This window comes from Musca autumnalis, unplaced genomic scaffold, assembly GCF_047663935.1.
Source record: "Musca autumnalis isolate F117 unplaced genomic scaffold, ASM4766393v1 scaffold_5, whole genome shotgun sequence".
Taxonomy (NCBI): Eukaryota; Metazoa; Arthropoda; class Insecta; order Diptera; family Muscidae; genus Musca; species Musca autumnalis.
The window spans coordinates 1,240,265-1,264,209 of record NW_027412088.1 but is presented as its reverse complement, the minus strand read 5'-3'; the positions used below and the strand labels follow the sequence as shown (position 1 = coordinate 1,264,209).

The 23,945-nt window shown below is 33.7% G+C and overlaps 3 protein-coding genes across 5 annotated transcripts in view; 1 reads left to right on the top strand and 2 right to left on the bottom strand.

The window, feature by feature from the left end:
• Nucleotides 1–2,107: 2,107 nt before the first annotated feature.
• On the top strand, nt 2,108–23,926 carry l(2)09851 (WD repeat-containing protein 1 l(2)09851). The gene is made up of 3 exons (XM_073956523.1): nt 2,108–2,398; nt 11,721–12,526; nt 22,843–23,926. The coding sequence occupies exons 2-3, from the start codon at nt 11,796–11,798 to the stop codon at nt 23,474–23,476; spliced, it is 1,365 nt and encodes a 454-aa protein (XP_073812624.1). The 5' UTR covers nt 2,108–2,398; nt 11,721–11,795; the 3' UTR covers nt 23,477–23,926.
• LOC141404755 (PX domain-containing protein kinase-like protein) lies at nt 3,164–10,362 on the bottom strand. Its single transcript, XM_073988461.1, has 8 exons — nt 10,104–10,362; nt 5,724–6,009; nt 5,184–5,607; nt 4,941–5,119; nt 4,634–4,873; nt 4,259–4,572; nt 3,988–4,183; nt 3,164–3,920 (listed from the first exon to the last, which is right to left on the bottom strand). The coding sequence occupies exons 1-8, from the start codon at nt 10,203–10,205 to the stop codon at nt 3,688–3,690; spliced, it is 1,974 nt and encodes a 657-aa protein (XP_073844562.1). The 5' UTR covers nt 10,206–10,362; the 3' UTR covers nt 3,164–3,687.
• Nucleotides 23,520–23,945, bottom strand: part of Pms2 (mismatch repair endonuclease PMS2) — a 65,995-nt gene continuing 65,569 nt past the window's right edge. For all 3 annotated transcript variants that reach the window (XM_073956516.1, XM_073956517.1, XM_073956519.1), the window contains one exon: nt 23,520–23,689. In XM_073956516.1, coding sequence (XP_073812617.1) covers nt 23,594–23,689 — 96 coding nt within the window. In that variant the 3' untranslated portion in view covers nt 23,520–23,593. The remainder of the gene's footprint in view (nt 23,690–23,945) is intronic.

Below are 23,945 nucleotides of genomic sequence, written 5' to 3'. Positions count from 1 at the left end.
CGTGTCCTTATTATTTTTCACACCACTGTATATAAGACACTCTATCAAGTTTGATTCTGTATACAACATTTTCACCGTTAAAAGCTTCGTTCATAATTTTCCACACGTTTGACATTTTTTCACAAAATATATGTAGTTAAAAAATGTATTTTTCTATTTTCATAACCATTTTCACATATTTCAATTTTCCAACTTGTGAACCCTTCACTTTTTTCCAAAGATGTCAATATTACAAGATAGGAAAAGTCAATTGTTAAAAATTAACTGTAGAGGGAGTTAACCTCTGTTGCTACGACATCATAGCAACATTCTGTTAAATGAAAACTGTTACTCATTGGAATATTGACAAGAAAAACATTAAAACTCAAATTTTAAGGCGTCGACTTTTGTTTTTTTATTAAATAAAAAATAAGAAATAGTGAAGAAATAAATTTCAGCCACAAAACACAACGTTAATGTTTTCTGCCGCGAGAAATGGGAATCAAAAACTATTGACATTGCTGTTATCATTTCCAATGAGTTGTGTAGCCATCTGAAACCAAAATGTGAAACTATTATCATATGTTTTTGGAAAATGCATTTGTTCGGGTCTTTATTACTTTACGTCTTTGTTTTTTCCAAAGACGTAAAGTAATAAAGACCCGAACAAATGCATTTTCCAAAAACATATGATAATAGTTTCACATTTTGGTTTCAGATGGCTACACAACTCATTGGAAATGATAACAGCAATGTCAATAGTTTTTGATTCCCATTTCTCGCGGCAGAAAACATTAACGTTGTGTTTTGTGGCTGAAATTTATTTCTTCACTATTTCTTATTTTTTATTTAATAAAAAAACAAAAGTCAACGCCTTAAAATTTGAGTTTTAATGTTTTTCTTGTCAATATTCCAATGAGTAACAGTTTTCATTTAACAGAATGTTGCTATGATGTCGTAGCAACAGAGGTTAACTCCCTCTACAGTTAATTTTTAACAATTGACTTTTCCTATCTTGTAATATTGACATCTTTGTTTTTTCCAAAGATGTCAATATTATAAGAGGTAGTTTACACTATCTATCAATGTCATATGACAAGAAAAAAAACCATTCCATATCTACCCACGTAGACAATGTGGAGCCGTAGTTTTTTTACATTTTTGCTGGTGTAGGCCAACAGACTAAATGGCGTAAGGAAAATCTCCAATATTGCACATATTAGCGAATATATAACGATGGAAAATTTTATGTCATATGACATTTACATATAGTGTAAACTACCCCTAAAGGGTTGTTTACACCATCTATCAATGTCGTATGAGATGCCAAATTTTCTACCTGCGAATGTTGTACACATAGTGTAACCACTACGAAAATTTTCATCTATCAAAATGATTTGGCAACTCATATGTAATTTTTTTTCATTTAGGGAGCGCTCTATTTGATACGGCATTCTCGTATGTAAACATAAATTTATCAGCTGTTTTCTGACATTCTCAAACAAAAAAAGAAAAACAAAATCTTTTAAAAAAGAAAATGGAAAGGTATGTATATTTAAATATTCAGTAAAGTAAATAAATGGCGTTTATAATGTTATTTTTAGATCGATTGGTCGAAAGAAGCAGTCTTTGAAATGATTGTTTGGTGGCAAAAAAATTAATAACTCCAAACACCAATTCTACCAATTCAGTTTCCTTCAACCAAAATTAAAATTTACGCAAAATTGCAACTCAACAATAAATGTAAATAATGACAAAAACAGCTGTTTTTATATTTTTAGGTTATGTCATACGAAAATAACACTTGCAGGTATGAACGCACAAATTGAAAATTGTATGGATGACGTCAATTTTGACAAACATAGAGAATGTCGAATGGGTGAAAGAAATGGCAGCTCATATGACATTGATAGATGGTGTAAACAGCCCTTAAGATAGGAAAAGTCAATTGTGAAAAATTAACTGTAGAGGGAGTTAACCTCTGTTGCTATGATATCATAGCAACATTCTGTTAAACGAAAACTGTTACTCATTGGAATATTGACAAGAAAAACATTAAAACTCAAGTTTGACGGCATTCGCTTTTGATTTTTTCATTGAATAAACAATAAAAAAAGAAAAGATATCAATTTCAGCCACAAAACACGACGTTAATGTTTTCTGCCGCGAGAAATGGGAATCAAAAACGATTGGCATTGCTGTTATCAATTCCAGTGAGTTGTGTAGCCATCTGTAACCAAAATGTGGAACTATTAGCATATGTTTTTGGAAAATGCATTTGTTCGGGTCTTTATTGCTATACGTCTTTGTTTTTTCGCTCCTCCCTTGTCATTTGTGATAAGTCGAGAAGTGAGCTGCAACTCACTCGTGAGAAGCTCCCTACGTGAGTGTTCATGATCGCTATGACTATCAAATCCCCGTAAGTTTTCTAACTCTCTCCTTTGAACTGCAAAGATATTCATGATCGGTCTGAATATGAAATCCTTCATTTTATTTGTGAGTAGTCACACGCGCAAAATTTGCGGAAAAGAAAATTGAGTTTTTGGGGTGAGAGCGGGGACGAAGGAGTACAGAGGTCCCCTTTCCTCTCCGCTCTCTCCCAAAAACTCAATTTTCTTTACCGAAAACTTTGCGCGTGTAACTACTGACTTTGTTTACGATAGCCAACTATGAGAAATTTATGTTCAATTACTCGATAACGAATGTTGTCATCCCAACTTTGAGTATTCGGGTGGAAACAACTCGATATCGAATCACATAATTAGGCCCCTGATATTTTTATTTTCTCAATTATCCATACTACCTGAAACCATACTTTAATAATCGAACATAGTATGTAGTATATTCTACTTAAAACACACACAAGCATGGACATTTATTTTAGTACATTTATTATGTTTGTTAACATGTAAATTAGTATACAGTTTTCTTTGAAAATTTCCATTTCAAAAATATATGTATAATATGCTGGTAATTATAATTTGAATAAGTAAGTCCCAATTTACATTAGGCGAGTTTACTTGCGGCAATTGTCATTTTGTAGGCGAGAGAGGTGAGGCATATGGTAACCCTTTGCCTCTCAGCACCCTCTCTCACCTACAAACTGACAATTGCCGCAAGTAAACTCGCCTAATGTAAATTGGGACTAAATCAAAAATTTTGTAACGGAAAAAGAGTGGGTATGTTTGTGAGTGTTGTACGCGTTGATCAATTTCTATAGAAAAATTGATTAACTTTTATTAAAGCTTTTTAGTTGAGTCTTCAAAGTATTGTAGTGTTTTACTTTTTTGGTTGCTAAAAGGAAATGGCATGGCGACGTATAATTTGCTATATAGAGAACATGCTAAATGTTCCATACGTATATACATATAATCATAGACATATACATATATAAATTACAACATTGAATTAAAGTGCTCGTTTTTGTGGTGTTGTGTATTATGAATTATGGTGGGATTATATGTAAGTTAGCCTATTATAAGTGCTGTATTGTATATTACGTTTATTAATTGTCCTTATTATGAGAGTTATGATAATAGCAATTATAGCTTGTGTTCAAGATGTGTTTCTAAATGTTGTATGTATGTGGTATAGAGCATTTATGATAGCTGAAGTGCCGGATTTGCTATTTTATAGCTGCATTTTGGTCCTGTTAATATATAAAGATAAGTTCACAAGTATTTTTGCCAAGTTCACATCTTGCGGAATTCAATCATTAGAACGAATTTTGCGTAAGGAGCCTCGATTAAATTTGCATATAGATTCGAGTAAAGCCGATCGCTCGGGTTCTTTACAATCGTTTTCCTCGGCTGCAATATTGGGTGACGATGATTGTCTGTCTACACTGACAACTGGTGACGTCTCCTTCAAAGAGGTTTTGTTTTTAGGGCGGGTTTCAGTTTCGTTACACTTTTGGTGGGCCGAAGGTGTTGATGGTGGGGCTATAATATTTAAAATTAAAACGTTATTTCCTGTGAAACCTGTAGATAAATTAATAAACATTCCTACATTTAATGTCGTGCATCATATCCTGGGAAGTATTGTTCGCTATGACACTATTCATGCGATTCAAAGACCTTGAATTTGTTTCCGAAGACTCGGTGATTGAACCACCTCCATGGCCCATTGTGGCCAGGACAACCCTTCCATTGCTATTTTGCAATGATCCCTGTTGTTTGAGTTTCGACAGTTTGTGTTCTTGTTTCTAAAAAAGCACACAAAAATCGTAAACCATTAAAGCATACTAATAATAAATTAAACTAATAAGGAAAAATTATACCGCTTTATGTTTTGATTTCCGTTTTTCTTCTTCACAACTCATCAGTTCCTGTACACGTACAATACGCTTTTGATTCTTTACTGATTTTTGTTCTTCTCGTAATCTATTTTCTGTCTTTTGTATGGCCAACTTTATAGCTTCTTTGGCATTCAGCGATAATTTTAAATGAGATTTGCTGTACTCATCGTCGGAAGTTTCTTTGCTGGCTTCGCATGGAGAATATTCCTTGAAAAAGTCATGATTAATCAATTGTTCCAGAGACGGTAGACCAGTTTTGCAAGCTTCTTTTGACAGGATACTTTCCAATAGATTCTCTAAAAAAACATATGATGCATGAATACAAAGTAATCAGTACAATATTTGATATGAACATACTCAAAACTTCCGGACAATCCGTAATTTGCCGTACTATTGATTCTTGCATTGGATAGCCCATTGCCATTTCGAATAAGATATGACCAAAGCAATAAACATCTATAGCCTCTGATTTGTAAATTTTACCATGTTGTACAAAGAAGGGTCGATAAAATGAGGGTACACCAAGAATATAGTTCTCTACATCCAATAGCTTTACACAATCATCCACAATTACAATGTTTCCTGAATGCAAATGGCCTGAAAAGCAAATTCACATAGAATAAATTACTTTAGTAAAAATCTTTTGCTGGATGAACATTATCACCATAGGGATATCCTTTGGCATGTAGAAATATAAGAACTTCTAAAATTTGTTTTCCATAAATTGCAACTTGTTTCATAGAAAGCGCCGTCCGTCCTTTGGGATTGCCGTATTTGCTTAAAAAAGGATTCTTTGGTGTTGCCATGCATAATATGTCTTTTAGTGTTCCATGCTTATGAAACCTATATGAAAATAAATTGTTGTATTAACATTTTTGCTTCATAAATTCTTGTCTTGCAGGCGTACTTTCTTATCACAAGACATCCATTTTCATTATGTGCCGCATACTGTAATGATTCAATGTGTGGGTGTTGCATATTGACTAGACTTTTCAATATGCCACCTAATTCCTTGTCATCAATATATTTATCTGGACCATATTCCAGCCATTCCAAAACCAATTCGTTTGAACCCGATTGTGAACAATCATTGGCGTGATCTGATTTTGTCCCATTGCTACCAATGCCGCTTACGCTGGATTGCTTTGTATGTGTGTGAGTTTGTGATCCACTTTTTACCAGTGCTTTATTGCTTGACTTTGAATCTGGTGGCTTTGGTGTCACTTTAAAATAGTGCTTTCTTAAGCGCCAACCAATTGCCCCTAATGTAGTACCCAATGACCACAATCCTTCACTTCTAAGGCAGAGTAATGTGTTCTGTACAGCTTGGTCTGTGTATGAAATAAATATTATATCCTTTTTATTTATTTCACAACAAAACAATATTCAAAGCCATCAGGATACATTAAATGAACGTAGTAATTAATGAGGATCAGTTACTACTTACCATGAAAAGATTGCGAATAACTATCGGGGTCAACGAAACGCTTCGCTGGTAGCGAAGATGCCAATATGGGATTCATTAGTACTGTGTTTATATATACTTGCAGGGCTTGCCTTCGTTCAGCTATAAAGTCGGGACGCATATTACCAAACAATCGTTTACCGGGTAAAGGCAGATCAATGCCCGAAATACAGAGATGTTTTTGTAAGTCGGCAAAGTCATTGTAACGTCGTAATACTTTCCACGTACGTTGTTTTAAATAACCACGCTTAAAGCGCAATAAATATTCCTGGAAGAAAATAAACAAGGGACAAGATATAACATAAGATCCATTCCTAATAGCTTTTAATAGTAAACTGTTGGGTTAACATCCGTTATGACGTATATGTAATGAAAATGACAATTGACATCCACTGTATTTACTAAATCCAATATAATGTAAGTCCTAAATTACATTGGGCGAGTTTACTTGCGGCAATTGTCATTTTGTAGGAGAGGTAAGGCATATGGTAACCCTTTGCCTCTCAGCACCCTCTCTCACCTACAAACTGACAATTGCCGCAAGTAAACTCGCCTAATGTAAATTGGGACTTACCCCCAGTTTTTGTAAAAATTTTTATTCTTCTCACACGAATTGTCAAATTTTGTAGATCGATTTACTCGCTTTAGCGCAAATGTACAGCGCTGATTTTTAAATGAGGAATCCTTCACGATATATGGAACGGGTATACTCAAAATTAGATGTGTATGTCATCTGGGGGCTGAGCTATGAATGCCTAAATTATTACGAATATAGACGAACGAACAAAAATAAGTTACAAAAACTGGGGGTAAATGTACTATTAGAGGTTGACTTCCGAAACGTCATATGTAGCTTGTTTGCACTTATAAAGATTAAACCCAGTGGGTTCACCTTTGCTGTTTGCATATACAATTGATAGGATTAAAGTGGAAGTCCGTTGATTTTTTTTCTGATTTATTTATTTATTATTCATACATAGTAATGCAAAAAGTCTTTAAGACCAAAGTGCGCATTACAAATAAATACAAAATATCTTGCTGATTAATCCATGATTAAGATAACATTATACAAAAATAAAAAAATATATAGTTTGCAAAAATAATGACAAAAATTAAAAGAAAAGAAAAGGAAACTAGAAAAACGGCTCCCCAGCCAAAAAGAATGAAAGGTAATGAATTAAAATCCCATGTTAATAAAAATGCACGTACTACAGATTTTTTACATTTAAACATATACATACATACATATATAATTTTTATTTATTAACATTATCGAGAAAATTGTGAGAAGTCATATTCTATCCACAGCTTTTTTATACCCTCCACCATATGGTGGGTATAATTAAATTTTTCATTCCGTTTGTAACACATCGAAATATTCGTCGGAGACCCTATAAAGTATAATATACATATTATGTATTACTGATCAGGATAAAATTCTATGTCGATTTAAACATGTCCGTCTGTCCGTCCATATGTCTGTCTGTTGAAATCAAGATACAGTACAGAAGTTTTTATTACTTGCAGGATGGTAGGTATTGAAAATGGGATATATCGGTCCACGTTTTGATATCACACCGAAATGGCTGAAATGTGGTATTTAGTCTACGTTGGTGGTATAAAACTTTCCCCCAGAACTTTGTCGGTATCGGTCCATGCCTTCATATAGCCCCTATAGAACGGTACCTCCCGATTTTCGGTATTTTGAAGGTTTTAGCTTCATTATCACACCGAAATGGCTGAAATTTGGTATTTAGTCTACGTTGGTGGTACAAAACTTTCCCCCAGAACTTTGTCGGTATCGGTCCATGCCTTCATATAGCCCCCATAGAAGTACCTCCCTATTTTCGTTATTTTGAACGTTGGGCCTCAATATTCCACCGAAATGACTGAAATTTTGTATTTAGACTTCGTTGGGGGTACTCAAACTTCCCCTTTAAATTTGTCGGTATAGGTCCACGCCTTCATATAGCCCCCATGAAAAGGTACATCCCGATTTTCCGTATTTTGAAGGGTGTGTCTTCAATATTCCTCTAAAATGGCTGAAATTTATAATTTAGACTTCATTGTGATATAAAACTGTCGTCAGAAATTTGTCTGCACAGGTCCACGCTTTCAAATTGCCCCATTCGGTATAAGTCGGTATAAGTCCACGTTTCGATATAGCCCCCTTAAAACGGTACCTCCCGATTTTCGTAATACTGAAGATTGTGACGTCAATATCCCACCGAAATGGCTGAAATTCGTTATTTAGTCTTCCAAGAGTTATAAAACATTCCAGAAGAGTATTATCAGTATAGGTCCACGTCTTCCTATATCCCCATAGAAGCGTACTTCTTGATTTTCGGTATTTTTTAAGTTTTAGTCACATTCTCTTACCGAAATATAGGAAATTTGGTATTTAGTCTTCTTTAAGTATAAAAACTTTCCGTCAGAAATTTGTCAGTATAGATCGTAAATCCAGTCCTGAGAGGATTTAACCGGGCAAAAAGCTCTAATGCAAACGGGGTTTCAGCTACTTTGCAAATGTTTGGTAGTACAGTTAGTGAACTAAATTATTGCAAAACCAAAAATGTTCTTAAAATTAACAAAAAGGGAAACAACTCATTTCTTGTACTGTCAACTTAGCCACTCGTGATGAATGCTTGTTGCTATGTAGCACTTTTCCGAATTTTTCTCTTGACACACTTTCTCAAAAATCGATTTCTATAGAAGTGCCAATTTTCAGCGACTGGTTTGGGATCTATCGTTGATTTCTTTAATTATACTTCATTCAATTCGAGGAGTCACTATTTTTATTCTGCCAGGTGACGCCTTTAGTTTGGGTCTTTCTTCACTCTCTCGGCGCGGTACATATGTTTTACACCGTTCTCAGCTTAAGAGAGGTGATTTCAGCAATTCTTTAATAATTTGAATACACCAAATGTATAAAATTTTCGGTAGCACGTTTACCGGTCATTGTGTTTTTCCGAATATACCGTCTTTGTTGCACTCTACTAATGACAACAAGTTATGACGCGTCAAGAGATTACTTTTCCATATACAGTAAGTCATAAAAATCCTTATTGCAGAAAACATCACGGAGAATTACGCGATTTTAATGCACGTTCATTTAATTTGCAATTATTTAGTTGACACCAAAAATCAGTTGCCTACACTTTTTGCCTGTTGATTCTGTTATTTCCGATCGACTTTAGCATTTATTCCTCCACTCATATGTACAAAAGCTCAACATTATTGAAAGAATTTATTATAGTAATTCCAAATCCAAATAATTTAGTTGACTAACTGTATAGTATATTTGCAGTCCAAATCGCTTATACCGTCTGTCAAGGGACCGACGAAATTCGGACGCTATATGCGATAGTCGTTATAAACGATGTTAATAAAATATTAATAAAAACTATAGTGATCTCTGGGTTTTATTTAAAAAAAAACAAAAAACAATATAAAGGTCTTATAGGCATTCATAAGTTTTATGGCCTGTTTCACTAAGACGATTTTACCTTTGCTTTTGCTCCAAAACAAAAAATAAATTTGTAAAACACACAAACGTGTATACAGATCTCAGCTCCGATTTCAATGGCGGATTTACCATTATTATAATTGGAATAAACCAAATGTAGCTTATTTTCCGAAATCTGTTTACATGACTTTCTTTTTTTCTGAATACGCCGTCTATCTTGCACACACAACAATTAATTTATGATCAAAAATTATGGATCAAAAAATTCTTAATTGCGGGGAAAATCCCACGATTTTATTGCACATTTCCCGTTGTTTTTGTTATTTCCGATTTCTTCCAATTTCTGCATTTATTGGTTTGATGTTGTCATAAGGTCTGTACGATAACCCAAAAGTTTGTACAAATTTGCACAAAATGCTGTGCGATAACAAACTTGTTTAGTAGAAGAGAATTGAGAAGTCTTGCAAGCAGTTGCAAGAACTTGTAAAAACTTTTTACTTGCAAAGTTGTCGAACAGGCATATTAACAGGTAAATCAACAGATATGTACAAAAACAAAAAAACAACGTTATTGAAAGAATTTCTGGTACTAATTCCTAATTAAAAATCTAATTTCTTAAAAATTCATCGTTTGCAATATCTTAGTTAACTAACTGTATATATAACTTTATGGTGGAAGTCCATACTTCCCGAGATATGGGCCTCTGAAGTTCCGAAATATTTTGCTGGGATGTTATTTATTATTGCATCGTCTTGTCTTAAATAAGGCAAAAAAAGGCCTTCATTTTGACGAATATTATAAATTTCCCAATAAATTAACGAAAATAACATTCATTTTATTGCTTCGAAAGATGATAAACTGTATGTATTTGGTTATTAACATATTTTTTTAATTACCGTATGTCCGCCTTTAACTTGAGCCGTTTCGATAATGCAGTCTATTTCTTGAGTATCATCAATTCTGTATTCATCATCGAGCCTTTTCTCAAATATTTCCATCGATACAACTCATTTTACAGCAATTATATTTTTCAATATACCAACAATTTGTGTTTTTAACAAGTTCAAGTTTTTATTTGCATTATTTTTTTGTGATATACATTGAAAGATAACAGAGTTGTCAACTATAGTAAAAAATACGTAGTCAAAGACTGGCACAATCATACAAGGTACCCGCATCAGCCCAGCTGATGTACTGCGAGATGTCAAAAAAGTTGTTGTAATTGAAAACACAAAAAGAAAAAACAAAAATTTAAATGAAAAATTGTGAAATTTTGATGGAGTTTTATAATAATGCGTTAATTAATACCTGCCTAATGAAATTTTGTTGAAGAAATTATGTGAATCGCTTTATTTTTGGAAAACATTTTTGACATTTCACAGAACTGAACATGTTTTTGTTGTAGTTGTTGGCTGACGCATCTACCTGGTCATTGTGCATCGTCAAAGAATGAAACGGCGATAGCAGATATACACAACGACAGTTACAAGGTAGTGTTGCCCATGGCCAGGGCTGCCAGATTATTTTTATAGAAAATCGTCAAAATGACGATTTTTAAAATTAAAATCGTTAAATCCCCAGCAAAAAATTTTGGAAGTTGTGCATGTGGAGTTATGATTTCACAATATCCTTCGATGCAGTCTACACAGAGATTTGAAAAATACACTCCGTTGGATACAATTTATAAGCAGATGATTTAGAGATCCCTACAAAAAAAACACAGTTGGTTGATCCCTACCCACCGCTGGCAAAATCATTTATTCTAAGAAGAAGAGAGAGTTGGATTAATTGGAGAACGGAGAAAGTAATCACAAATGAGATTCAATTTAATGGAAACTGTTTTTAATTTGTGTTTATATAATGAAGTTCTTTGTATTATTCTTTTACACAAATAATAAATGCATTTTATTTATTCTGGGATATTTAGCAATGGCTTGCATTTTTATTGCATCTTTAGACTGACTAAAAATGCAATCCGAAGAGTGCCTTTAAATTCAATCCAAAACACTACATAAAATGCAGTGATTTTGATCGAAAATGGAGTGCATCCCAGCTGTGTGCTGTGGAAGCAAAATGGAGTGCATCGCAGCTGCGCGCTCTCTTGTAAAATTCAGAAGAATTCCAGGAATCCAGCCGCAGATCTACCATTTTTCCGTTCCTTCTTTTTTCTGGTAAAAATGTTCAGGAGAGAGCAATTCTGAGCAATTTTGACACTTTAACCATTAAAAAAGTATAGGAACAAAGAGAAACTGTATCCAACGGAGTGCATTTTTCATAACTCCGTGTATACTGCATCGAAGGATGTTGTGAAATCATAACTCCACATGCACAACTTCCAAAATTTTTTGCTGGGAAAGCATACCGTGTAGAAGCCGCATTAAACATGTTTCATGTTGTTTTTGTTTTGAACGCGTCACACAACGGATCGTATGTGCCGAGGCCTTTAAAAAAAATAATCATCAATCACAAAAATGACGCCGTTAAAAATATAATTCTACTTTGTTCTCCATTAGTTTACAGCACACAAACACGTGCCAGATATTTTGGTTCAAAAGAAAAAAAAAACAAAGAAGTGAAATTTTTCCAGCATGGATAACGAGGACTTGGATATGGAAGTTGTAGAACCCGAGGATGCTGAAAGCGACATTGAAGACATCGAGGACGGGGACGATGATGACATGAAAACCAAAAAAGAAGTATACCTTCCAGGCAAACCATTAAATGAAGACGAAGAATTGGTTTGTGACGAATCTGCGTATGTTATGTTGCATCAGGCATCTACTGGAGCTCCATGTTTAAGTTTCGATATCATCCACGATGAACTCGGTGCTGATCGCCAAGATTACCCACTGACAGCCTATATGGTGGCTGGAACACAGGCAGCACGTACTCATGTCAATAATTTAATTGTTATGAAAATGCATAATTTGCACAAGACTCAAGGCGGGGATGATGAAGACGATGAAGATGTTGAACTAGAAGATGATCAGGATGATGTACAGGATGCAAGTGAATTGAAAAAACCTCAAATGAACTGTGCTTTGGTCAAGCACCAGGGATGTGTTAACCGCGTACGTTCGAGGCGTCTGGGAAATTCAGTTTTTGCTGCATCGTGGAGTGAACTAGGTCATGTTAATATTTGGAATTTATCGAAACAATTGCAAGCTGTTGAAGACGGCAACCTGTTGAAAACGTATGAGCGTGAGGTAGCAAACAACCCTGTTAAACCCGTTTTCACTTTCACTGGTCATCAACAAGAAGGTTTTGCTGTTGATTGGAGCCCATGTGCCGACGGGGTGTTGGCAACAGGTGATTGTAAGTAAGTACATCTTAATATTATATGGATGAAAACATTGGGATACACCGCTATACAATTTAATGCAATTGCTTTTTCTAATAATTGTTCCCCATTGATCTGGAAACATTCGGCATAAGTCTAGTTTAGCACCCGGTTCCGGATCACGTTGATAGCCCTTTGTATTTACCGAAAACATGGGGTATTTTCGAACCTTCATTACATTTTGAAACTATTTCTTTGATACCTTGCATTACATGTTTATTTTGTTGTTGGTTTTGGCTATAATTGTTGAACTATTTGGGTTAATTTATTATTTATACATTAAATCCCGTCTTAAACAAGTCGACCATCTAATTTTTGCAAAAAACAACCAGATATTTGATCAACTATTTGTCATTTTTCACTAATTAACACATTAAAAGTGCTCGTTTTTGTAGTGTGAATACAGTTACTTGACAAACTGTATATACCACAGATAGGATTTGGGGTCCTGAGTATAATATCAATTTTGTCTTATATTTTTATAGCCGACCAAGGCAATGTGAGAATCATTGTAAAGCTCTGGAGGTCTTGATTGCGATAGATGAAGGTTATCGTGTTGCACGGTTGTTTTATGATTTATCTAAAGCTTTCGATATGATTGACCACGATATTCTATTGGGAAAGCTGAGATTTTATGGTGTACCGCAATGTAGTATCTTGGGGCCAATATTATTTTTAATATATCCATGGACTTTACAAATATCAAATATTGATTCATATTTTCAAATGCTTAAACAATATTGGCTTTCATACAATTGATTTTATGCAAAATCAAAACCGTTTTAATATTTGGAACAACTCTAACCTCCGTGTTGCTTTATGTATATTTGTTATTTGCTTCTCATTATAAAATCCTAAAGCATAAATATATGTATATTTATTCTATGTATTATGTATTTGCCAACTTAGCCTCTAAATGCCCTTTTGACGCTGAGGTACATTGTAAAATGCTGTATATATATTGAAATGAAAAAAAACTAGCGGAAGTTGGAAAAATTTTCATTTTTAAATGGGACATTTAGCCGCGAAGACGGTTTTGATTGGACCCTATCCATAGGTGAAAGTTAAAACTTATAACTTCTAATTTTTTTAAGTAAATTTAACTGCATTAGTCGGCTGTAAAAATAAAAGAAATGTCATTGGTACTTGCGGAACTTTGAAGGCTCATATCTCGGGAAGTCTGGACTTGTGCAAGACAAAATTTAGATCGTTATCCTCAGGAACTCAAGGGTATACACATATGGCCAAAATAATAAGTACATCGTAGCGTATTTTATGTTTGACTTTGTGCTTCACCATCGGTTTTTTTTCTCGAGAAATAGGGGAACTGCGTTACATTTCGAAACTTCTTTTTGTAATCAGCGGATAAATAAGCAAAAAAAAAAAAAAATCAACATTTTGTTTCTGTGTCACTTTTGTCCTAAAAGTCCTAAATTTAGTTGGCCAAAAAATAAGTACATTTTGAATTTTTATATTTAAATTTGAAATTAGTTGATGGATGGGTAGAAATAAGCACTATTACCCTTAAGAAATGTGGAAGAAAACCTTCGATAATAGCCAAATCCCTGGAAAGGCCGCTGGGTTTCGTCTAAAACACATTGAAACCAAAACAAAACTGAAGAAATGCGGTGTAGGCCTAAAAAGACAACAAAAAACTACTGATAGTACACAGACACATATAGATAAATATATAAATAATCTTATTTATTTATTATTATATTAACTTTTAGTTAATACAATGTTAATAAGACATAGCATTGGCTACAATGGCCAATGGACATAGCATTGGCTACATGCCACTTTAATACACTCCAAAAACACTTAAAAATAATAAAAATATTGTGTATTTCATATTTTTATAATTATACCCTCATCATTAATGCTAACGAGGGTATAGCAATGTCCGTCTGTCTGTCTGTCTGGCTGGTGCGCACGATAACCCTCGAACGGATGAACCGATTGGGTCCAAACTTTGGCCAAACTTAGTTTAAGTTCGAAGTGTGGGTTCGAGTCGTCGGCTTTACTTTTTCAGATGCATTATTGATCATAAAGCTCGATTTCCTACGAGAAATTAATTAAAAATTAATACTAAAAATGATCATCGCCTAAAATTTTCAAATAAATAAAAGCAGGTGAGCCAGGCTGGGGTTTGAACCCACGTCCTTAAACAACACAAGGAAAAAAGTGTTGTCATGGCGTGTTAGTGTTCAGACCAAAACTCATAACTTTCAAGGACTACGCTAAGAAGCGTTTTTCATGAAAGCCATACAATTACTGAACAAAACTTTCAGAATTGTAAAAAACAAATTGCATTTGAAAGAGTAAAAGCCCCACATCCGATATGTCTGAGGAGCCTTCATTACCAAAGGCGAAACATGTCATGTCACATAGTGGTGGGTCTGTGGGTTCGAGTCGTCGGCTTTCCTTTTTCAGATGCATTACTAAAGTTAATTAAAAATTAACTTTGATTTCTGTTGCAGCAACTTGCAATCGCTGTCTGAATTACAACGGTAAAAGTTTGTTCAGTGGCAAGTCCATACTTCATGGGAAAACTTCCCGAAAGTTGTAAAAAACCCTTATGGCACCATATATAGTAGCTGGGGAGCACAATAACTCTCGAACTGATGAACAGATTTGGTCCAAAATTTGGCCTTCGTCATATTTTGTTCAAACTTAGTTTAACTTCTACAATGGCCCATATCGGTCCTAGGGTCTGTTCGGAGATTCTTTGGAAATTTATACCGATGATGTTCTTTGTGGTTATGTTTTCCGTGGACAGGTCCATGCTTCCTGGTATACTGGTCCAACAGGTGTTCGATAATCCACTGAAATGACTAGTGGGCGCGATATATATCGAAATGATATGACTCTCAAAATAATGGGCCGATTCCGTACAGCGAGGCGAGTCATGTCGCGCCGTCTATCGTCTCTGTGACAAAATTTAAAAAATGCACTACATACAGCGATAGAGAATAATCGTCGATAACAAGTTTTTTTATTTTATTTTTATTCGTTAGTAAAAATGTACGGCGACAGCTAATTTGTTGTCGCCGGAAAATGAACATTTCGGCGACAAAATTTTACGACTTCAGGCGATATTGCCATACGGAATCAAAAAATTGCATTTGACAACGCGACACGACTCGCCTCGCTGTACGGAATCGGCCCATAAGATCCACTTCCGTAATGCACTATGTCGGTCCATTCTCTGCTCCGCAAAACTTTTGAACTTTAATCCTAATTCAAACTTTTGTCAGCAAGTTCATATGTCCAAAAAATGCCACAGAATTCTGAAAAGACCCTAAATACATTCGATATGTCCGTAGATGAAATTTCCAATTCACATAGGCTGAGGGTATATCCCTGTCGGCAAAGCCGACTGATACTTGTTTACTTGTTTTATTTAAAAAATTCGAACATTTTCATCATTTTTCAATCAACGAAACCAATTTTTAACAAAGTATTGCCACATCATTTTTTCGTTGTAAATTTATAAAATTTACCAGATTGTTGCCTTACGAATGATAAAGCAATGATAAAAGAAAACAAAAGAAGAAAGAACTCAAACAAGGTATTTTAATTTCAATTTATTTCCATTTTATAATGCCCAGTCTTTCAACCTTAGGGCTGTATACTACATTTGAGTTTAAAATAACAAATTGAATGACTTAATATAGTAGCTTAAAAGTAATAAGGAAAGGCTGTTAAACTACTCCAATCAAAACAAAATACTCATCATAATAAAGGGTAAAAAAAAATCATATAAACTTTTGATTTAAATGCATGAATTGAAACTACTCCATTTTTCAATGTTATGTTTATTTCTTTTTGCCTCGATTACAGTAGCAATAGAAAAATTTAAATTCCAATAAAAATTACCATTTTTCTCACAAACAAATTTTCTTTCACCAGATTATTTTAACAATTCCCACATCTACACTGTATTCTAATCATATGTTTTTATACCCTCCACCATATATAATTTGACATTCAGCGTTCCTAGTGATCAGCAAACTAAAATTCCAAAAGATATGGGCATAGGTCCATGTTTTGGTATAGCCCCCATATAACGGTAACTCCGATTTTCGGTATTTTTGGGGATTTTAGCTACATTATTTGACCGAAGTACCTGTAATTTTACATTTGAAATTCCCAGTGGTCACAAAACATATTCACCAAAAACTGTCAACATAGGCCCATGTTTTGGTATAGATTACCTGTAATTTAACATGATTGAAGACATTTTTAGATTCATTTTATTTATTATTTATTTACAATTATACTTATAGTTAATATAAGGATAGTTACAAGGAGTGCAGATGGACTAAGATGAGATTTTCGATAATATTATCAAAGAACAATGTAGAATTGCATGCTAACTTTGCAGCAGCGTCGGCATGCATATTACCAGGTAAACCAACATGTCCGGGAATCCAAATTAGTTTTATTTTATTGATGTTGGACGTAAGTAAGTCCCTTATTTTGTTAATGCCGGCCCATTTGATGTTTGAAATATTTAATATTGATTTTATGGCGAATAAACTGTCGGTAAGAATCATCGTTTTTCCTTTAGATTGTTTTGCTATAGTGATAGCTTGTAGAATTCCTGCTACTACTGCGGTAAAAATAGATCAGTAGTTAGATGTAATTTTAAATGCAAGTATATTACCAGCACTATTTACAACTGCATAAGCGGTTGCAATATCATTCTTTGAAGCATCAGTAAAAAGTGTTGACCAATCGGCGTGCTGGATGATTAGTTGTTGAAAATGTGATACGTATGCTTCGCTGGGTGTTATCCTTTTTGAAAAATGATAACGATATATCACATGAATTTTTTTTGTTATCCTTTTTGAAAAATGATAACGATATATCACATGAATTTTTTTTTTTTTTTTTTTTGGCAACATCCACACCGGATATTTTGAAGAGTAACTTATCACCTTATTTTTAAAATCAATGATATTGTTGTGAATACATTCATATATAATAGACGGCATTTTAGGTATACGTTTCGATGAAATCGCCTTATTATACATATAAACCCGATCTTAGGCAGTCGTGGTATACAGATTTGATGAATTCTAGGGAAGACTTTGGGCTGTTACCATACATGTAAAATCCATAATCGATTTTGCTTAGCACTAGTGTTTTCACTAGATACGTAAGTGTATTTATATGTGCGTAGCATTTGCTGGACAAGCACTTGATGATTTTTGCTCTGGGAATTAGCTCCTTCTTTAATTTTAAAATGTGGGGTTTCCATCTGTAATTTTTTGCAAATGTTATGCCCAGAATTTTAAGCTCATTGACGTATGGGAAAGTAATGCCCTCAACTGAAAATTCGTTGGGTTGGTATCTCTGTTTTCTGCATATGTGAAGTATTGAGGACTTCGATGAGGATATTTTGAACCAGATGTTTTGCACCAGTTTAATAACTCACGGATTATTTTGGAGAATGTTTCATTGGTCTGGTTATTGGCTTTTTGAAGACTTAAGATGTAAACATCATCAGCGTACATGCAATGGTATATTTTGTTTAGACGCATTGTAGGTATGCGTGGTCACAAAATATTTCCACCTAAAATTGTGGACAGGAAAGAAAATAATATTCCATGTTTAGTATCAGAAGATGTTATGGTGGAGGGTATAAAAAGTTCGGCCCGGCCGAACTTAACTTTTTTACTTGTTTTTTTTTTTTTTTTTTTTTGTTTCCTTTGGTTCCTCTAATGTTGCCATATTTATACTAAATAGTACGATTTTCGAAATTTATCAAATCGATTGGAATCTGAAAATGCCGATATTTTTGGGATTTTAGTATGACAGTACTGTAAAAACAAAAACGATCGAAATGAAATTAGGAAATTGAAACCATTCCGATTGGAATCTGTGACATGCCTGTATACATATTTGTTTGCATTTCGTCACCAGAAATCTCCAAAGACCTAACACAAAAAACATAAGATTACAAGAGAAGCAAAAAACGTTATAATCAGGTATGTGATAGAAAACGATTTCGAGTTGAAAACGACTGTAGGTGTGATGCATTTACATTTTCCGACATCGAATTGTTTTCGATATAGATTTCATATTCCATTCGGGTATGTGATGAAAACCGAATCGACTCGATTTGCAGAATCGAAATGGTATATAATCGGAGTGCATTTGATGATATAGATGGTTTTGCTTAGCAAATGCCCCTTATTTGAATAATATTTTAAATATCCATTTTCAATTTTATTAAAATATTCACCAAAGTTAGAGATATACGATTTCGATTTATGGCAAAACGAGTCGAATCGTTTCCCATCACATGCCTGATTGTGTTCTATGATCAAAAAGACGTGTGATGCAAATCGATAATCGTTTATTTTTCTCGCTTTGAAAACGGTCATATTTTTGTGGTCGATTTATAAACGATTTAATAAATTTTGATATTTTTTTTTTTTTTTTTTTTTTGAAAAAAGTTTGAAATTTAAACACGGATATAGAATAAATAAATTTACATTTATTTTCCTTATATTTAGTATATTTTGTTAAGAAAATATTTGATACACGCATCAAAAAATCTACTTTGAACATGTTTCTTTCCTCTAGATCAAACCCGTTCGTGGGTATTGATTTGGTTACGAAGTTTTTCGGCAAATCACACACACGCGACCCGAACGCAAAGTAAGAGAGCAAATGTTTTCATTTTTTTACTTCAGTCTTGTACTGAATTTCATGCAAGCAGGTTGATGCTGCTTTATTTATTTATTTTTGGGTACACAGAAAAGATTTTGCAGTTGTACAGCAAATATGTGGAGGGAAGAATTTAAAAATGATTTTTGTTTTGTATTAATATTTTTAATGATGCAGAATGCCTCGTCTGCAATGCAACAATAAAAAATGTATGTATGCTTTGAAAGTCTTAAAAAATCATTTTTATATACAATTTGTTTTTCTCTCAAAAAAATTAACATATGAAGAAAAATACTTTTCAAATTATGAAGTTATTTATATTATTTTTAATTTAAGTCATACAAAGCGAACGCGCCAACAATATATTTTTCATTTCACACTCAATATGAAAATCATCACCCTGTTCTGTCAGTGTAATTTTACCCACACATAAACAATGTAAGCGCTCGCTCTTCTTGGTCGGCTATGCTCTAGATTAGTGAAGACATCCGCTTAATATTTTTTTGCACTGTTTGTAAAGTTCTCCTCCTCATGTAATTGGACAAGAATTTCCACACTAAACTTCCATATAGCGTTGATGTACACGCCTTTACGTTTTCGTAACAACAGAGAATAACAAATCCTAATGAGAGCCATGTCAGCCGTTGTTTAACATAGGGACATTACTCTCCCATCAATTCTCTCTCATTTATTTTGGACATCAATGATATAGGGCAATTTAAACAAGAACACAAATTTATTTTATTTGTTATTACATTTTTTCAGTTTTTGCCATCGCCAAGACTAAAAATGTGTTTTTTATTTCTATTTTTCTTCTTTGAACTGGTGATTAGGGATCACCAGTCCGTTTTTTGTTTGTGGGAATTTAATGAAATTGAAACAACGTGGAATTGAAATTCGATGCGGATCCCATCACATCTAAAAACAATTCACTCGTTTTGCAAATCGATTCGAAATTCATCACATACCTGAATATTTATAAAATATTTGAGTAGTTATTTACTTACCGAACGCTCTGAAACTTATCATAATTATAACTTATTTTTATGATAACAATATTTTTATATGTAACTTGGAGTAGTTTAATTTGCAATTTAATTATAATCGGCCCTAGGGCTTAAAATTGCATTCACTGAAAGAAATAAAATAAAATGAAAACTGTTTTATAAAGGCATATCACAGATTCCGATCGGGATGGTTTCAATTCCGTAATTCCATTTCGATCGTTTTTGTTTTTACAGTACCGTTATACTAAAATCCCAAAAAATAAAAAAATCAGCATTTTTAAATTGAGCATTAAAAATGATGCACCACAATAATCAATTAATAATTTCCAAAAAGTTCGCCTTCAGTAATCAGAATGGTGGAATAATAGGTTCCCTATCGTTTTCAGTAGTTTTGTCATTGATTCCGATAGAAAAAATTATGTTCCTGACGTATTTTTGGCATGATTGTAATTAATGTCCCTGTCGAAGTTCGACCCCATCCAGCAATGCGATCCACCCCAATGGAGACAGGATCCATCGATGACGATTTGATCGATATCGATCTGTAATGATCGAGATGGCCCCATCTCTAACCACTTTTCGTACCGAAGTCGTAAAGCGTGAAGATCGCCCTGATCGCCAAATTTAAAACCCAAACCAAAACCCCCCAAACAAAATCAAAAATAAAATCTGTCTTCTGACAGCGTTTTTATTATAAAGTTAAAGTGCTCTTTTCTTATTGTGCCAAACCAACATCACGTAAGTATTTAAATACTTGTGGTGTCCATATTTATGCTGTGTTGTAGTTGTTGCATTTGCCGGCAACAAATATTACAATATTCAAGGCTTTAAATTACGCCTGTTATTTAGAACAAAATAATTGCAGATTCCTCGTTCTTTAGGGGAAATCTGTACAGTCCCTTTTTAGGCAATTTGGCTAGAAATTTCTAATTTTTGAAGTAATTTTCCAAAAAATGGCTATAAAAAATCATTAAGGGTTATGTCTAGAGTACGTACAAACAATTTATGGGCCGATTCCGTACAGCGAGGCGAGTCGTGTCGCGTTGCCAGTTGCAATTTTTCCATTACGTATGGCAAAAGTCGCACGACGACGTCAAATTTTGTCGCCGTAATGTTCATTTTCCGGCGACAACAAATTAGCTGTCGCCGTTCATTTTTACTAACGAATAAAAAAAATAAAAAAAAAAAAATAAAAATAACTTGTTATCGACGATTATTTTCTATCGCTGTACGTAGTGCATTATTTAAAAATCAGCATATCTGGCGTAAAATCGATATTTTCCTCGTGGAAGAAGCCAACACACACCTGAGTTTCAATAAATAAACTGTCGCTATCAACTCGATTCGTAAGAAGTTTTATTGTTTGGGCTTGAATGACAACAAAGGGTGTTGCAATTTTTGTTTTTATAAAAGCAAACATGGTGAAAGCATTTTAAACAATATTTCTGAAAAATATTTTCAAAGAAAAGTTCAAAAAACTTTGTTCTATGTCCTGATTTTTACTTCTATCAGGGCAACGCCGTAAAAGACTTGTATAATATAGGGCAAGCCTGGCTAATATAGGACTTCCCATATATCATTAGATTGTGTGTACGTACTCTGGACGTAACCCTTAATTATTTTTCATAGTCAATTTTTGAAAAATTGCTTACAAAAGGGACATTAATTACAATCATGCCAAAATTACGTCAGGAACATTATTTTTTTTTCTATCGGAATCAATGACAAAACTACTGAAAACGATAGGGAACCAATTATATTACCAAAATGGCATAAAAAGCGAAAAAAATTGGAAATTATTTATCGATTATTGTGGAGCATCATTTTTAATGCTCAATTTAAAAATGCCCATTTTTTTATTTTTTGGGAAAATTTTAGTACAATGGCACTGTAATCGGAATATGCCATCTTAAAGACAACTTTTCAGCTTACGAAATTGTTTTTTGAATTGTTAAAAAATCTCAACTCGTTTCCAAGTTATCAACGTTTACATCTTTTATTTCAGGTCGCATCATTTTCAGTGACAGTCACTGTATATAATTCATATTAAATCTTGAAATTGGAGATCTAATTATTTTGGTTACAATTATGCTCTTTAATTTTTCATTACATCATTACTACAATGTTAAAGCAACTCGTAAATTGAATAGAAATTAATAATACAATATGTTGTGAGTTAAATTATGAAATGCTGACTTACAGATATATGATATATATATGATGTTGTTTGTAAATGATAATCAATTTTCGAGCAGAGAATAAAATCTCGTTAAAGCTAGATACTGTTGATCTAATTATTTATTATTATTTATATTTATTCTTCATTGCCTCTCCTATGGACAGGTGCAAATTTCAGGCACGGGAACAAAATATCTTTTAAAATAATAATAATTTTTCTCTAAGTAGCCGGCAAATATCCCGGGATAGTATCGTTATTTTTAAACGTAGAAATTTTGCAAGAGCATGTAATTTAGATTTTTGTATTTATTATATTCAATTAAATAAACGATTTTTTAGGTACGTCTATGGGCATTTCAGATGACCATTTAATTTTCGTTTTTATGGTAAATATTAAAAAAAAAATCAATAATTTTTCTCTTTTTTCAGGAGAGATATACATATATGGTCCCTTGTGGATGACTCTACATGGAAAGTTGATCAACGACCATTGGTTGGTCATACAGCATCTGTTGAAGATTTACAATGGAGTCCCAATGAGCGAAGCGTCTTGGCATCATGTTCAGTTGATAAATCCATACGTATTTGGGATGTTCGTGCAGCACCACAGAAAGCCTGCATGTTAACGTGTGACAACGCTCATCAAAGTGATATTAATGTTATATCATGGAATCGCACCGAACCCTTCATTGCAAGTGGCGGTGATGATGGCTTCCTTCACATATGGGATCTGAGACAATTTCAAAGTAAACAGCCTATTGCTACATTTAAACATCATACAGATCATATAACCACAGTCGAATGGAATCCCAAAGATGCAACAGTTCTTGCATCTGGCGGTGACGATGACCAGATAGCTTTATGGGACTTGGCCGTAGAAAAGGATGCAGACCAAGACTCCGCTGAGGGAGACGATGATCTGAACAAATTGCCACCCCAGCTTTTATTTATTCATCAAGGTCAAAAGGAGATCAAAGAACTGCATTGGCATCCACAATTACCGGGTGTCATTTTATCTACAGCACACAGTGGTTTCAATATATTCCGCACAATAAGTGTCTGAAATAATCTTTCCCCACTCCCCACATACACTCAGTTCACCTATGTAAATATTCCAAAGCAATTTTTATTATTATTCATATTTTATCTGCGACACTACTATTATGGAAAGATTAAATGTCTATTTTGCCTTTGTGCTGTTATCACCCACTTCGTTGTCTTTTAACAAGGCATAATTTATAAGATGTCGCATTGTCGGGCGTCCATGGGGACAGTTCTGCAATTAGAAAAAAAAAACAAAGATTACAAATATGTTACTGTGAATGTGAAATTTGGAAGATGTAAAAAGCTTCTGTAAAAATAATGAAATGTACATATATAATTTGCTTAGTTTACAGCAGCTATAATACGATGATAACAATAATCTGTTAAGAATGATCCCCACACGCAATACTTCTTTTTTACTTGCAATAAAATAATTACGAATACAATTTCGTAATTCGAAGTGTTAGAATCTTTGAAGTAGTTTTAAT

Excerpts from the sequence above, each read along its gene's own strand:
- LOC141404755 (XM_073988461.1), bottom strand. The coding sequence starts at position 10,205 with ATGGAAATATTTGAGAAAAGGCTCGATGATGAATACAGAATTGATGAT. Across the intron at positions 4,573-4,633 it reads GGATTGTCCGGAAGTTTTGA|AGAATCTATTGGAAAGTATC; the intron begins GTATGTTCATAT and ends ATGTTTTTTTAG. Across the intron at positions 3,921-3,987 it reads TATGATGCACGACATTAAAT|CCCCACCATCAACACCTTCG; the intron begins GTAGGAATGTTT and ends TAAATATTATAG.